The following is a 12,445-nucleotide window of genomic DNA, read 5'->3' as shown; positions in this document are numbered from 1 at the left end:
GAAAAGTCTCATTTATTTATTTATTTTATAACATTGCATCATACTGTCACAGTTGCAGTATTAAAGCAGACCCAAACCAAACATTTTTTTAATTCAAAATATTTAGTTGCACCACTCAGACACATACAAAGATAAATAAACACTCCTTCAAGCCTATGAGCATTTCAGTGCATGCTTTTCACCCTTCTCTTTTCATAACTAGGGTTATACAGGTGGCAGCCATTACTTCTGAGCTTAGTAGGTTTTAGGTCATGGGTGTGTTTGTCATTAGCTACCCTCCCTCACAGGGGCGTCGTCTTTGCGAAATCTCACACAAGCTGAGATCACCTCCCCTGTGACATCATCAGTAGCAGCCTGTGTTTTGTTTTTGTTTTTTATCTCCTCCACTAGTCTGCAGGATTCTGTCCGGCAATATGAAAGGAAGTGAGGGGTTCCTGAAATAAATGTAAAATATTTTATATTTGTCATCATGCAGCTGAAAAAAGGATGCTATTTATTATTATAAGTTAGAAAATAGATTTTATTACAGAAACTTGTATTTTTAATTTGGGTCCACTTTAAAAGCACACTCTGTCTTTGATTTTCATTATAGGATTAGGAAAGTGGGCATGTCATTGGCGACGTAACTACTGACGTATCCACTGGTGGTTGGTTAGTTACTTGTGACCTGGTATGTGTAATGATCAGAGGGATTTAAGTTGCACCATCTGGATTCTAATGCTTACTGGCAGCCTTATAGTTTGGGTTGTCAGCGGCTGGTAAGCCTCCCTTTTTGCTAATGTGTGGGGAAAAGTGATCACCTGGGTGAACATAAGGGATTGTCAGTGAGATATTTGAAAATTGACGATTTACTATTTTAACCTCCTTAGCAGTAACCCCGAGCCAGGCTCAGGCTGGAAATCTGGAGCTCGGAATTTAACCCCGAGCCTGACTCATTGTAGTAGCCGGGAGGTATGAATAAACAGCGTAGTGTGGCGGCGTTTCTAACTCGCCTCCCCGGGATCCAGGCGCTGGCAGACCTTCTTTTCCTGGTCCTCAGAGGCTCTCGATTCCTCTGACGACAGACTGCAATCTCACTATGGGGTAGAGTGCCACCCGGTGGATGGAGGGAGAATTGCAGCGCTGGATCGATGGGAGGTGAGTAAATCAGGGCTGCTGCAGATCTATGTAGTGGTATGATTTCTTTTTGCTTTTAGGGTCTAAAAGCTTGTGAAAAGTTGTACTGCTTTTCAGGGCTGTGGAGTCGGAGTCGAGGTAATTTTGGGTTCCTGGAGTTGGAGTCGATGGTTTCATAAACTGAGGAGTCGGAGTCAGATGATTTTTGTACCAAATCCACAGCCCTTGTAAGTATTAGACCGAAGAGTCGGAATCTGAGCTATTTTGGGTACCTGGAGTCGGAGTCGGTGGTTTCATAAACTGAGGTGTCGGAGTTGGAGTCGGAAGATTTTTGTACCGACTCCACAGCCCTGGTTCAAAACCCAGCCATGTCAACATCTGCAAGGAGTTGTCTGTGTGTCCGTCCATCCTTTATTCCTCTCAGATAGACAAACGAACTGTATCATCTTCGGGGGATTTGACCTCTGCTAGCTCAAGTGGTTGCTTATTAACCGTTTGAGGTGGACTACAACAGGAATTGAACTATTGTCCCAAAGAGGAGGGGAGGGCCCCCACTATATTCATCCAATATTGCATGGCACCAGTGTGGAAGCGCGGCATGCCTGGAATGTGTGAATGGGTAATTCCTTTATGCATTATCGAGCTGGTATAGTTATCACTGCGGCTGTTTGATGGCTAAATGTAGTTTTGCATACGCAATTTTAGATTTGAATCATGTGTGTCCTGTTTCCTTGTGATTAATTGAGATTTTGTATGTCCTTGATTAATTAATAAGATTTTGATACTTTGCATATTAAGGTGGCCGGAAAACCCATATGTGTTCAGATTTTTTGGCAGAGTCGGAGTTGGAGTCGGATGATTTTTGTACTGACTCCACAGCCCTGCTGCTTTTTAGACCCTAATATCTGGACGTAATCATACCGCTAGGCAGGTTTATATACCAGCTGCCTGGCAATCATCCTGATCTTCCAGCTGTGTCACACTCCCAAAACAAGCATACAACTCGTGGTGTTAGAACACTTACTTTGTACAGTATACTTGTCATGGGTCTGTCACTCAGAAGGTATTCTAGTCATCAATGCAGAAGCTGGAGTAAGGACTGATTTCTGTTGTATTGGCGTCTTTGGTAAAGTACAACAGAGTATAGCTCTACACAAGAGAAGCATGAATATGGCAGAATATTTTTGTTGTCATTTATAACCCAATTAGTAATTGTCCAACCTCATTTTACATATCGTGATTGGTAAATCTAGTTACTATTTATTGCACCTAATTTTTTCACATCTTTAATAAATGCGCTTTAGGATTTCTATAAATTTAATTCCATTGTTTGTACTTGTTTATGGAATAAAATGTGTCATGATGTAAACCCCCCCCCCTTACAGTTATTACCGTACATTTTTTTTTTTCCCAGGTCAGGTGAAGTCTCTGCGGTCCATGATTAGTCCTCCAATATCAAAGTAAGTTTCAGTGGAATTATCATGCAAGAATTCCAGAATAGGGCTTCATCATTGGAGGAGGGCCAGAGATTGTTGCATGTGTGCTTACCTCCAATAAATCAGTTTTTCCCAGTAATCCTCCAGGACAGGTACACTTTGAGACTCGGCTCCTCCCAGGAACAGGAAACATCGGACTTCCTCTCTATAAATTTTAAGACACACCCAGGTTTAGGCAGTATGGGGTTGATTCACAAAGGTGCGCTGCTTCATGACTACAGCACTTCTTAATAATTCTAAGCGCACGCTATGCAGTCATAGCGAGCGCTGCAAAATTACGCTATTCGTTGCTGTTTTAATGAGGGGCTCATTAAACGTAATGGCGGGTCCAGTAGCTTGAAAGAACAGTATTCCTGCACTTTGATTGGCCCAGTAGGCTGCCTGTCACTTGACAAATGAATACAATTATTATTAAAAAAAAATTTTTAACAATATTCATTTATAAATATTTAGTCTGAAGTTTGTCATGGGTGGTGACATTTTTAGTCCTGACAGGTGCAGCTTTGCAGAACCCTGTGAAAATAATGCCTGCTCTCCCAGAATGCTTTGTGAGGAAAATTCCACATAGCTAAACAGCCTAAGCTAAGCATCACTGGGAGGGTGGGGCTAAATACCAATATACAGCAATATGTACATTAAGGAAGTATTTCTGATGTTGAAATCCGGAAAATAACTGTAAAAGTGGGTATCCTGATTAATTTCCTGCATTCTTCTATATGTCACTACAGTTACTCTTTAAGATTCAACATGCTTGATGGAGACTTGCCCTTTCTCTCTGGTACAGGATCAGAAACATAGGAATCATGGCTCACATTGATGCTGGTAAAACCACAACCACAGAGAGAATGTTATATTATTCTGGGTACATCCGGGCTCTTGGAGGTGAGAGACATTTTAGCTGGAACTTTCAGTTTGATCACCATTAATGCTGGGGTTTTCTGTGATCCCAGGCGCTCTGCCTGCTAGACTGATGAGTGGGATCGTCTGTTACAGATGTTGATGATGGGGACACAGTGACGGACTATATGGCACAAGAAAGAGAGCGAGGCATCACTATTCAGTCTGCAGCTGTCACATTTGACTGGAATGGACACAGGATCAATTTAATTGACACACCTGGTAATCTTGAAATTCATTTCCTCTTTGTCAGTCGGAAAAAATATTAACTGCTTCTAGTGAGCTACATCTGCTCTCTTGTTAATTCTTTCCTGCAGGCCACGTGGACTTCACTGTAGAGGTGGAACGCTCATTGAGAGTGCTGGATGGAGCAGTAGCTGTGTTTGATGCTTCAGCAGGGGTGGAGGTAATGTAGATGGTGGGATGTAGCTATTGGTTTTCCATTAACCCATTAGCAGCTTCAATAGAGTTATCTCGTTTAAGATAAATGCAATGCTTTTAGAAGGACTTGTGCTGTTAATTCTTGGAATGCTTTAATGTCTCTCTGCTAGCAGAAAATATAGAAACTGAAAGCAGAAGTCCTCTGTTATTGTCTCACACTGCCCCCTAGTGACAAGTGGCCGTAAATTACAGTAGTACCAATTAGAAACAGGGAAATGTAACAAATAAGAAATACAAAAAATGTGCTAAAATAAATCGGCCTGCTAAAGGGTTTATGTAGTTTTTTTTACCTTCAAAAAATGTCATGGTTTCCAATAAAAATCCCAGGCTGTTCCTCACGCTTGCTTTATGCATTGCCAGAAGTTTGCAATCATGAAATCCTATTTCCTCCGGGTCAGGGGTCGAGTGGGACTCGGTGGAGTAGGGGGGCCATCTCCCCCCCCCCTTCCCTCACCTTAGGGTGCTCTCCCTCCCTCGCTGTCCCCTCCAGAAGTAACGTGCGGGCAGCCGACAGGACTTACCTCTCCTCGTTCCGGCGCCGGATCTGCGTGCTGCTGCTCTGGTCTGGACCAGACCAGACTTGCGGCAGTGGAGTGCTCGCGCCGGAGCGTGGAGAGGTAAGTCCTGCCGGCTGCTCGCACGCTACTTTTGGAGGGGACAGCGAGGGAGGGAGAGCACCCTAAGGTGAGGGAAGGGGGGAGAAGGAGATGGTCCCCCTTCTCCACCATCCACACAGCTCTCCCTCTTCTCTGCTCCCCTCCTGCTGGGGGGGGGGGGGAGACACCTGACTACCTATTCTGGGCACATATACTCCTGCCTACATATACACTAGGCACATATACCCTTTGACTACATATCCTGGGCACATATACCCCCTGACTACATATACTGGGCACATATACCCCTGGCTATATATATACTGGGGCACATATACCCCTGACTACATATACTGGGCACATATACCCCCTGACTACATATACTGGGCACATATACCCCTGGCTATATATACTGGGGCACATATACCCCTGCCTACATATATACTGGGCACATATACCCCTGGCTATATATACTGGGGCACATATACCCCTGCCTACATATATACTGGGCACATATACCCCCTGGCTACATATATACTGGGCACATATACCCCCTGATTACATATATACTGGGCACATATACCCCCTGATTACATATACTGGGCACATATACCCCCTGACTACATATACTGGGCACATATACCCCTGGCTATATATACTGGGGCACATATACCCCTGACTACATATACCCCCTGACTACATATACTGGGCACATATACCCCCTGATTACATATACTGGGCACATATACCCCCTGACTACATATACTGGGCACATATACCCCTGGCTACATATATACTGGGCACATATACCCCCTGACTACATATACTGGGCACATATACCCCTGCCTATATTTACTGGGGCACATATACCCCCTGACTACATATACTGGGCACATATACCCCCTGACTACATATACTGGGCACATATACCCCTGGCTATATATACTGGGGCACATATACCCATGCCTACATATATACTGGGCACATATACCCCCTGATTACATATACTGGGCACATATACCCCCTGACTACATATACTGGGCACATATACCCCTGGCTACATATATACTGGGCACATATGCCCCCTGACTACATATACTGGGCACATATACCCCTGGCTACATATATACTGGGCACATATACCCCCTGATTACATATACTGGGCACATATACCCCTGCCTATATTTACTGGGGCCCATATACCCCTGACTACATATACTGGGCACATATACCCCTGCCTATATTTACTGGGGCCCATATACCCCCTGACTACATATAGTGGGCACATATACCCCCTGACTACATATACTGGGCACATATACCCCTGGCTATATATACTGGGGCACATATACCCATGCCTACATATATACTGGGCACATATACCCCCTGATTACATATACTGGGCACATATACCCCCTGACTACATCTTGTCACTAACTGTCCCTCAAAGGAGCTCACAATCTAATCCCTACCATTGCCATATATCTATATTATGTAGTGTAAGTACTGTAGTCTAGGGCCAATTTTTAGGGGGAGCCAATTAACCAATCCGTATGTTTTTGGAATGTGGGAGGAAACCGGAGTGCCCGGAGGAAACCCACGTAGACACGGAGAGAACATACAAACTCTTTGCAGATAGTGCCCTGGCTGAGATTCGAACCAGAGACCCAGCGCTGCAAGGCGAGAGAGCTAACCACTACGCCACCGTGCTGCACATATACCCCTTGACTACATCTACTGGGCACGTATACCCCTTGACTACATCTACTGGGCACGTATACCCCTTGACTACATATACTGGGCACATATACCCCCTGACTACATATACTGGGCACATATACCCCCTGACTACATATACTGGGCACATATACCCCCTGACTACATATACTGGGCACATATACCCCCTGACTACATATACTGGGCACATATACCCCTGGCTACATATACTGGGCACATATACCCCTGGCTACATATACTGGGCACATATACCCCTGGCTACATATACTGGGCACATATACCCCTGGCTATATATACTGGGCACATATACCCCTGGCTACATATATACTGGGCACATATACCCCTGCCTACATATACTGGGGACACATACCCCTGGCTACATATACTGGACACCTATACCTCTGGCTGCATATACTGGGGACTACTAAACCCCTGGCTACATATACTAGGCAACTATACCTCTGGCTACATATACTGGGGACACCTATAGACCTGGCTACCTATGCTGGGGGTACCTATTTTGGGGGAACTGCTGTTAGATTATCTGCATTTTTGTGGAACCGCTGTTATCTATTTTGGGGAACAGCTGCCAGATTATGTGTATGTTAGGGGAACGGCTGCTGCCAGATTACGTGTATTTTGGGGAACTGCTGCCAGATTGTGTATGTTTGGGGGACCACTACTGCCAGATTATGTCTTTTGGGTGTTACGTGTATTTTGGGTGATCCGCTGCCAGGTTTCGCGTATTTCGGGGAACTGCTTCCAAATTATGTGTATGTTGGTGGAACTGCTGCTGCCACATTGTCTATTTTGGGGGAACCACTTCCATATTATCTGTATTTTGCAGGAACTTCTACCAGATTATGTGTCTTTTTGGTGAAATGCTGTCAGATTACATCTATTTTTGGGGGATACACTACGGCAGAGCTCAAACTTCCTCGGCAGACCTTTTACATCACTGCTAAGGTCATGTATATTTGGCCCCACCCACGACCGTGCCCCCATTGCTTGACCACGCCCATTTTGGCGCCCCGCTCACAGCGTGGCACAGGGGTTTTCCAAGTGAGTCCACTCACTTCTTTTCCCAGGACTAGACCCCTGCTCCGGGTAGACTAGACTGAGCTTTCTACTCCTACGTACTGTAGTGTGCAGAGGAAGAAAAGAAAAGCTAACCACCCAGTTATTCATTGGTTTCCTTTTCCCATTGAATGTGTTATGGCAAATAAGAGATGCCATTTTGGTCTTAGGGCTTTCCTGGACATGCAGAACTGGAACCTTTTATGACTGTAAACCTGTCTGTTTAGCACTACGTTATGCTTGGTAAACAATATATGATGTAAGTTCCTTCAGCATATGAATGTTCTTGGTGCCGTGTTCTGAGCTCCCATGATGTTGCTGAGTTTCTTGAAGCTCCAGCTGTAGCTATTATGGAGTAGTTTGTTTTTTTATTTGTTATGGAGATAGGCATGAAGAGAGATCTTTCTGTTTATGACTGTCTGTTTAACACGGTTTTGTTTTTCACAGTTTGTGGGTATCTTCTTCATCCCATATGTCAACAATGTTAGTTTATATTGAATACAGGAGCTTAGGATGTTTGACTATAAAGTTATGACTTAACTAGTTGGTCTTTGTTAGGCTGTTGAATGAATATCTTTCTGTAGCCATAGTCATGTTTTCCTGATTTTCTAGCAATATTGATGGCATCCTATCTAATAAATTCCCTAGGCATGCGTCCTTTGTTTGCCCCCATGTCAGTTGAGTGTGGGCATGGTTCGGGGGTCACGGGTAGGGTTGTGAGCGAGGGTCACACTATAGGGGGAAATGGAGTTTCCCCCCCAAAAAGACCAATCATTATTTTTTTTACATATTTGATAAGTTAATTGGATCAAGCATCTCAAGTCGTTTTTTTTTTTTATATCATTTTAATTCATTTTATTTTACACTAAAATTGTCACATAGTTTGTAGTTTGTCCAGAAACGTATATAATTTATTTTATTCCAGGCTCAGACCCTGACAGTATGGAGACAGGCAGACAAACACTCTGTGCCAAGAATATGCTTTTTAAACAAGATGGACAAATCCAGTGCCAGGTACATATTCGCTCTAGAAGAGAATGGGCTTGATTCATTAAATTGTGGTAATATTACCCTGCATACATTTCGCACGGTAATATTACAAAGCGTGCTGTAATATCCCCTGTCGCTAACACAGGTAATTACAGTAAGCTACACTCGTAGCGCGACCGCGGTACTCCATTTCTATTTGTTTTACGTCTGTCCTGTGCTAGAGTTCAGGTCCACTTTAACCTCTTCAATATTTCCCTCCTAGCTTTTCCTATTCGGTTGAGAGCATCAAAGAGAAGCTGAAGGCCAAGCCGCTGCTGCTGCAGGTACACTGCTGAAATGTATACACATTATTCCTAGAATCCTCCTTTATGCTTCCTACATTCTTTTATATCTTAGCTGAAATGTTGTCACTCTGATGCCCACCTTAGAAATGTCTGCTGGAGAAGGCAGATTTGTGACTGTCAGATGAATTACAGACGCCTCCTATGACAGATAAATGAGGCAACATCAGTATAGTATAGCTAATTATTTATCTTACATTCTTTTTAGACATTTCAAATGGAGAAATATTATGTATAGAAAATTGCAACATAATGTAGCTCTACAGGAAATATTTATAGTATATTTCCACCCCGTGACAGGAAGGTACACACTGAAAATTACGATCACAAACGCGATTGATGTGATTGAGATTTTCTGTACTTTTATGCATTCTGGTGTGATTGTGGAGCAATTGCAATGTACTATGCAATTTTCATTGGCAGGAAAAATGCTGCACGCACTATTTTTGTGGGTTAAAGTCAAATCACTCAGCTGCAAAAATGGCAATGCGAATACTGTGTTAATCACGATGCCCTTGTGATCATCAAAAACGCATGTGCTTTTTCTTGAGGGTTCTGCATCACCAGCCACTGTGTTGGGAAAGTGGCAGTTAGACAATTTTGTCAGATCTGTCAAAAAGAAAGCCCCCATAAGAAGAAGCATGAATAAGCTTGAAAGTTATTTCACTTTGGGTATAGTGCCAGATAAAGCGTTGGGCAAAATCTATAATTTTTTAGGGACCAACGAGATGGTTGATCCACCTTTAGCAGGGCCAGTTGGGAAAAAAGAACTTGGTCCTAAGGCCAAGGAGATAAATTGGTGTCAGGTTTTCAGGGATATGTGGTTCCCCGCTAGCACCAGTGTTTAGCTAACTCAGTTTAAACTGGTGTCCAGATGGTACCGCATCCCGCGGAAAACTGCAGATCAGGGAAACTGGATCGGCAGAGGTTGTTGGAGATGCGGCACTCCAAACCCATCCTATATACATTGGTTCTGGAGTTGCAAAAAGATTGCTCCTTTCTGGTCAGAACTGGAATCTTTTATCAAAAGTAATATGGACTCCCAGTTCGTTATAGATGAAGTTGCAGCCCTTTTTGGGCAGTCTAGAAGATCTGCGGACTCGGTTCTAACTCTATCCTTTTATATTTTCTCTCTATTAGCTAGAAAGTTAATTGTGGATAAGTGGAAAGACAGTTCACCTTCCACTTTGCTGGAATTCTAAATCAAAGAAGCAGTTGTAGTGTAGCACTCCCTATAATTCAAGTCCAGTATGTGGGAAGATACTTGTGAAGCTACTGACCACTCTTTGCTACCATAGCCCCCACAATGGGATCAGAGGAGTGCTTGGACATGTGCTCCGCCAATAGTCTTAGAAAGAAGATGTAATAATGGCGAGAAATAAAGAAGCAGGAGCGTGCACCAACTGTCCTGTTTGTAATCTTGCTTTTAATCCTCTAGATCAGTTCCATGAATAATGTAAATGTACATACATACTGATCAGTATGTATGTACATTTACATTATTCATGTGTAGACTGATGTTCACCCCCGTTTGTATGGAACTGGTCTAGAGGATTAAAAGCAAGATTACAAACAGGACAGTTGGTGCACGCTCCTGCTTCTTTATTTCTCGGAATGGAGACTGAAGACTTCATATTTTCTCAGTATGGAGGTTGGCGGGGGATCAAACCTCAATAAGGCCTCTTGCACACTGCAAGTGATTCCGATTCAGATTCCGCTTTTTAATCAGTTTTTACATCCGATTCAGATTCTGATTTGCAGTTTGCTCCCTGCACACTGCAAATCGGAATCTGAATCGGATGTAAAAACTGATTAAAAAGCGGAATCTGAATCGGAATCACTTGCAGTGTGCAAGAGGCCTAAGGATGCAGCTGTGGGTCAGGTTAGGGACTTATAGGAATCAGTGCTGGCTACAACTATATCTCCATCCCCGATATAATTATTACTACTAACTTCTGACCAACCTCTCGATTTTCTATCTATCTTTTTCCAGTAACCCTCCAGGACAGGTATACTACGAGATTTGGCCCCTCCCAGGAAACAGGAAACATCCACTTGGTCTCTCTATAAGTTTAGACCCACCGCAGGTGTCCGGCAGTATGGATGTTTCCTGTTCCCTGGAACAGGTCTCTCTGTAAGGTGTCCGAGTCCTGGAGAGCCTGAGTGGCTAAGGGCTTTGGGCATGCTGCTGGGGATTTATGCTGGCCGATAAATGCGGAGATCAGTAGTGTGGAACCAGTGGCTTACCTCCCTCAAACGCATGGTGTTCAGGTGATGGCGGCAGGGGGAAGGCTGTAGCGAAGACGCTCTTTTGGCAGAGGCCGCTGGCACGGTTGTTGGACGCTGGGGGAGACAAAGCGGTAGGCGGAGGCCGTGCGCATGGTTTCCCTCAACCAAGATGGCGGCACGGACGTTTCCGGTGTCGCCGTGACGTCACTTCCGCACGCCAGAATTGAAGAGCTACAGCGGTTCGGCGTTCACTCTCACTATCCATTAAACTGTGTGAGAGATAAACGCTTCTCAGGAGGCTGGGATTCAAGGCAGGAGGCCAAGAAGGATACCAAAGCCGACAAGCCTGAGACTGATCCAAACAAACAAGACGCAGGAGCGGTGAGATAAAACTGATTTGGATTCGTGTTTACAGCTAGCCTTAGCTGTTGGGGCAAAGTTTGGCTAAAGATTGTTTGTTTAGCTAAAGTGGTTTGTTTGACTAGGGTTGTTTTGTCTGTTTTTCTTTCAGAGTAGATACTGCTGATTAAACTGACAGGCCCAGGTCCAAACGTTGCCCTATATGCAATACTAAATTGTCATATGTATGTGCTAAAACTTTGTTAAGCATGCACAATTACACTGCTTAATCAGGAGTCTGATACTTCATCATATAAATACTTAATGAATGCAATGAGAAGTGAAATGACTGAGTTAATTAAGGCTTTCAGAGAAGCAATGGTGGTTTCAGCTACACAAGCACCTGTTAATGTTGTTACAGATAAAAATTCCTGTGCCAATTAATGTTGGAACTACTTTTTTTGCACAGGCTGGGGTGATTATAACTCCGCCAGTTATTGGCAATATACCTGCTTCCGTATCAGATGAAATTGTTAGTAATGTATCTGTTGGACCTTTGTTTGTACATAAAAAAGCTACAGCTAATAGACAGGTTTTGTCTGATTCTGAACCAGAGTAATTCGAAATGGAGGATGTTTTTGATTCTGATGGTGAAGAGGAGTATGCAAAGCAAACCTGCAAGAGTTAAATTTGCATCAAGTGAAACTGAAAAGCTTTATATAATGCATTAGTTTTAAAAACTGACAAGCCACAAAGGACTTCTGTACATGAGGAATTGTATGCAGGAGTGGAAGGGGACCAACCACTAGTATTTTCTGTACATACTTCAAAGGAAAAGTGTTTTTGTCTAGGTTTAAGGGAAGGTTTCCTTTTTCAGAAGAGCATAGCAAACACTGGGACAAGTGTCCTAATTTGTATTGCAAAAAGGGTGTGTGCATCAAACACCAAGTGAACCCTTATATACCAGGCTTTGCAGATAAGGCCTAATTAGCTTATTCATGAGACACTGCTCAAGCAAATCTGCATTCGCTTTTGCATGCCAGGATATGTAGGGTTTTGCCAACTAACTCACCAAAGGGCCCCAGGATCCCAAGTGTCCTAAGTTGGATGCTGTCTTTTCTTTAATTAAAATTAATTAGCTTTTGAAGGTGTTGATAATATAAAAGAGCCTTCAAAAAAAAAAAAA

General features: G+C 43.4%; 1 protein-coding gene across 3 annotated transcripts in view; it reads left to right on the top strand.

Moving 5' to 3' along the window:
* Positions 1-12,445, top strand: part of GFM2 (GTP dependent ribosome recycling factor mitochondrial 2) — a 70,534-nt gene that overhangs the window by 5,061 nt on the left and 53,028 nt on the right. For all 3 annotated transcript variants that reach the window (XM_068248506.1, XM_068248524.1, XM_068248515.1), the window contains 6 exons: positions 2,531-2,576; positions 3,397-3,494; positions 3,606-3,731; positions 3,827-3,915; positions 8,286-8,374; positions 8,613-8,673. In XM_068248506.1, coding sequence (XP_068104607.1) covers positions 2,531-2,576; positions 3,397-3,494; positions 3,606-3,731; positions 3,827-3,915; positions 8,286-8,374; positions 8,613-8,673 — 509 coding nt within the window. The remainder of the gene's footprint in view (positions 1-2,530; positions 2,577-3,396; positions 3,495-3,605; positions 3,732-3,826; positions 3,916-8,285; positions 8,375-8,612; positions 8,674-12,445) is intronic.

This window comes from Hyperolius riggenbachi, chromosome 1 (genome assembly GCF_040937935.1).
Source record: "Hyperolius riggenbachi isolate aHypRig1 chromosome 1, aHypRig1.pri, whole genome shotgun sequence".
Classification (NCBI taxonomy): domain Eukaryota; kingdom Metazoa; phylum Chordata; class Amphibia; order Anura; family Hyperoliidae; genus Hyperolius; species Hyperolius riggenbachi.
This window is presented reverse-complemented; position numbering and strand designations above follow the sequence as displayed.